Genomic DNA, 3,068 nt, shown 5'->3' on the forward strand with positions numbered 1-3,068 from the left:
GCAAATTTTAGGTTTATCTGCATTTGTATTTGCACTGAACTGGTCTGTGGCGGTTATCTGTACCGTAAGCAGTATTCCTACAGTGCCAAAGAAATGGGAAATTGAATCTAGTACTGTCCTTTCATCTCAAGGGGACTAGGATTTGACTCCCAACAATTAGAATGGATTAGGAAATTATGTCTCGAGTCATATTTAAAACTTTGCTCTATGCTGTAATTCAATCAACTAGAACTAACTCAGCTTTGATGTTCTCTATAGCTTTGCTAGATTCTCTGTATCAAGTTGATTATATTCCTTGAAAGGCTGACTGAGTAGAGTTATTAGATCTCTTAAGTGATATTTCTGTTTTGTTTGTACCGCCACAATGATGATAATCCATAAGGTTTCGCTAAAACTTCTGGTTCTCTGTGATGATAATCCTTGCCAGACTGAGTGGCTTTATGACTGACACTTAAAGTGTTGTGCTATGATGATTCTCTCATTGGTTTCGCTTTTAAAACTGATATTGTATGATGAGACTCCTTGCCAGACTAAGCACTATCTCCTGGTTCACTGTGTGCTCGTTTTGTTTCCTTACTTTGAAATTTATATTCTTTTTCTTTTCTTTTACAGGCTCTTACAATGTAAACTACCTCATCCAATGAAGTTCCTTCAGCATTATATTTGCCTCTCGTACCATAGTTGTGACACCATTGTCATGCAATTGAAGACATTATCATCTAGTCCATCTGCATACCTTGCTATTTTATGAGCCAGTATGTGGAAGACATGGATTTAAATGTTTTAAAGAACTACTTCAATCAACTTGCATACTTCTGATATGGTCAACATTGAAATTCACTCAAACTAAACTGTTTTCATATTTGTTACTGTACATAATTTTGATTTAAAACAATATCAATGGTTTAAATCAGACACCTGAATTTCTTTTGTCATTGAGTTTTATTGCCCTTTTATTTTATTTCAATGCCTTTATTTGTTATGTTGGTCATCCTCGGACCTCGATGTTGGTTGTAGTTTCAATGAACTCAAGGAAGGACGCAACCCTAGTGAAAACAACAGGCAAGCCCTTGGCGCAACCCTCCAAGTCCCCGAAGGAAGTTAGGCCAATTTCTGTCCATTTGCCGTCGTCTTCTTTGATAACCAAAGGACCACCTGAGTCGCCCTGGAATGGGAAAATGTTACTGTGGGAGTCTAGTGAGTGACAGAATGAACTCGTACTTGGCACGTACCTGACAGGTGCTCTTCCCTTCGTCTTTTGTGGCAATGCATATCTTGTTGGGAATCCAGGTGGTCCCATAATGGCCGAAGCATATAGATCCATCAGCTATCTGAAGGTTGGCGTACAAAAGGTTTGGAGGGCCTTCATTGAAAACTGCAATAAGCAAAAATTAATTGCCGACGCCTACCGCGCTGGTACTCCTAATCAGGCGCGCCCCTTCTGTCGGCACCCCTGCTTACTATCATCTGATGTCTTTCCCCACCCACTGATGGTCGCTCTCTTGCCAACCATCATGTCGAGGGCCATGGAGTAGGACGGAAGCCGCACTGGCACGACGTCTGTTAGGCAGGCACGACACGAAAGTCAATCTCCACATCTGGCAGATTTTACATTTCTATTAGATGGGATCTGGTCAGACACTTACTTTCATTCCAAATGAATGGTTTTTCGACTTGGATGACTCCTATGTCGTTGTCGACGAATTGGGAGTTGTAGTCGGGGTGGCGATAAGCAGACGCGGCTGTGGCCGTGCGTACCTGCCTAGTCGCCTCGGTGCCTCCCGTCTTCATCAACGTCCCAGCTGTTATCTCGAAGGCTTTGCCTCTGTGCGACACACGAACAGTTCAGTTAACTCCATGCCAAGTACTGCATCCTCCGGGTGGTGCGCGCATTAGGTACCCGTCCACGCAGTGGCCCGCGGTGAGCACCCATCTCTCGCCGATGATGGAGCCGCCACAGAAGAACGTGAGGTCTATAAACACGCCGAGCATCCACGGGAACTGGCCCACGGTGGCGTTTGATCCGTTGATAATGTAGAGGCCCTTGTGACTGCGACCCGCAACGCGACCAGCGATGTCTGTTAATTGGAAAAATAACTTAACGCATCACATAAGCGAGCGTCTGTAGTTAACTGGCCGATCAGGAACCGGCTCAAGGATTTTCTGTTCCCGTACCTGGTTGGGGATGTTTAGGCCCCGTGTGACGCGGGGGCCACGGCGGTGCTACGTAGCCTTCTCTCGAGGGTAATGTCCCTATGGGCTTGGCGCCGGCGCGCCTTCGCGCCGCCGAGGGCACCATCATGGACACTCGTCGCGGGGCATTCCCCGCCTCCGAGACCTGCCGCACATGACAATTCCTCACGTTAACATCACTAGAGGGAAGTACCGCCAGCCAGGCCGCGATGCTGCGCTGTGCACCGAGGGGCCGTCGACGGAGGGAATCTAAATAAATTGATGGGGAGTTTTCTTACTTGCAGCAGAGCCAGAAGGCACAGCACTGCAATCAACAGCGTCTTCATCGTCCGTTAGCTTGGCTAGGACTGCGCGCTCTTGCTACAGACGTGCACGTCGTGACAATGCGTTTGAAGTTTCATGTGCGAAGCGCCCCTTGGCGTGAGGTGGGTAAAGGAAAAGGAAAGATAACAGATATTCCGAACGCAATCCGTATCTTGTTATCTCTTGGAATTTCTACACATAAGATTCGAGGCAGTGATTCGCTATCTTGACCTGCACTTGAATCGGTTTCGCGCATACATGAGAGCTTGGACTCGCTGCTATATGGCGATCTGAACTAAGTAGAGGGTAATTAATCCATTCGTATGTTGTTGGTTTTTAATCATTTATTTTACCATTTATAAAAGAAATCAACTCACATTTGAACTTTGGAAGAGAACATTGTCAACATAATTTGCTATAACTACTATTCGGCTATACAGCACATTGACTGACTTGAATCATACTCAAATAGATGGATTTCAGGGTGTCAAGAGAGAAATGGGAAAAGAACATGTACCCACACTTGCAAATTATTGTATGTATGGCCCTTTCCTAGAACAACCCCCCCCCCC

General features: G+C 45.7%; 2 protein-coding genes across 2 annotated transcripts in view; one reads left to right on the forward strand and one right to left on the reverse strand.

Annotated features, from left to right (window-relative positions):
• Nucleotides 1-3,068, forward strand: part of LOC113204225 (nascent polypeptide-associated complex subunit alpha) — a gene marked incomplete at its 3' end in the record, with an annotated part of 11,039 nt that overhangs the window by 3,021 nt on the left and 4,950 nt on the right.
• LOC113204224 (brachyurin-like) lies at nucleotides 924-2,635 on the reverse strand. Its single transcript, XM_026419311.2, has 7 exons — nucleotides 2,472-2,635; nucleotides 2,176-2,338; nucleotides 1,901-2,078; nucleotides 1,647-1,825; nucleotides 1,462-1,560; nucleotides 1,233-1,375; nucleotides 924-1,165 (listed from the first exon to the last, which is right to left on the reverse strand). Exons 1-7 carry the CDS (start codon nucleotides 2,517-2,519, stop codon nucleotides 989-991), a joined length of 987 nt encoding a protein of 328 aa, XP_026275096.2. The 5' UTR covers nucleotides 2,520-2,635; the 3' UTR covers nucleotides 924-988.

This window comes from Frankliniella occidentalis, unplaced genomic scaffold (genome assembly GCF_000697945.3).
Source record: "Frankliniella occidentalis isolate FOCC.00 unplaced genomic scaffold, Focc_3.1 Scaffold4, whole genome shotgun sequence".
Lineage (NCBI taxonomy): Eukaryota > Metazoa > Arthropoda > Insecta > Thysanoptera > Thripidae > Frankliniella > Frankliniella occidentalis.

What these genes read in the sequence shown, in the direction of transcription:
- LOC113204224 (XM_026419311.2), bottom strand. Translation starts at nt 2,519, where the DNA reads ATGAAGACGCTGTTGATTGCAGTGCTGTGCCTTCTGGCTCTGCTGCAA. An exon ending in GCCTTCTGGCTCTGCTGCAA is followed by an intron (nt 2,339 to 2,471) that starts GTAAGAAAACTC and finishes CATGTGCGGCAG; the next exon opens with GTCTCGGAGGCGGGGAATGC. An exon ending in ACCATTCATTTGGAATGAAA is followed by an intron (nt 1,561 to 1,646) that starts GTAAGTGTCTGA and finishes CCTGCCTAACAG; the next exon opens with ACGTCGTGCCAGTGCGGCTT.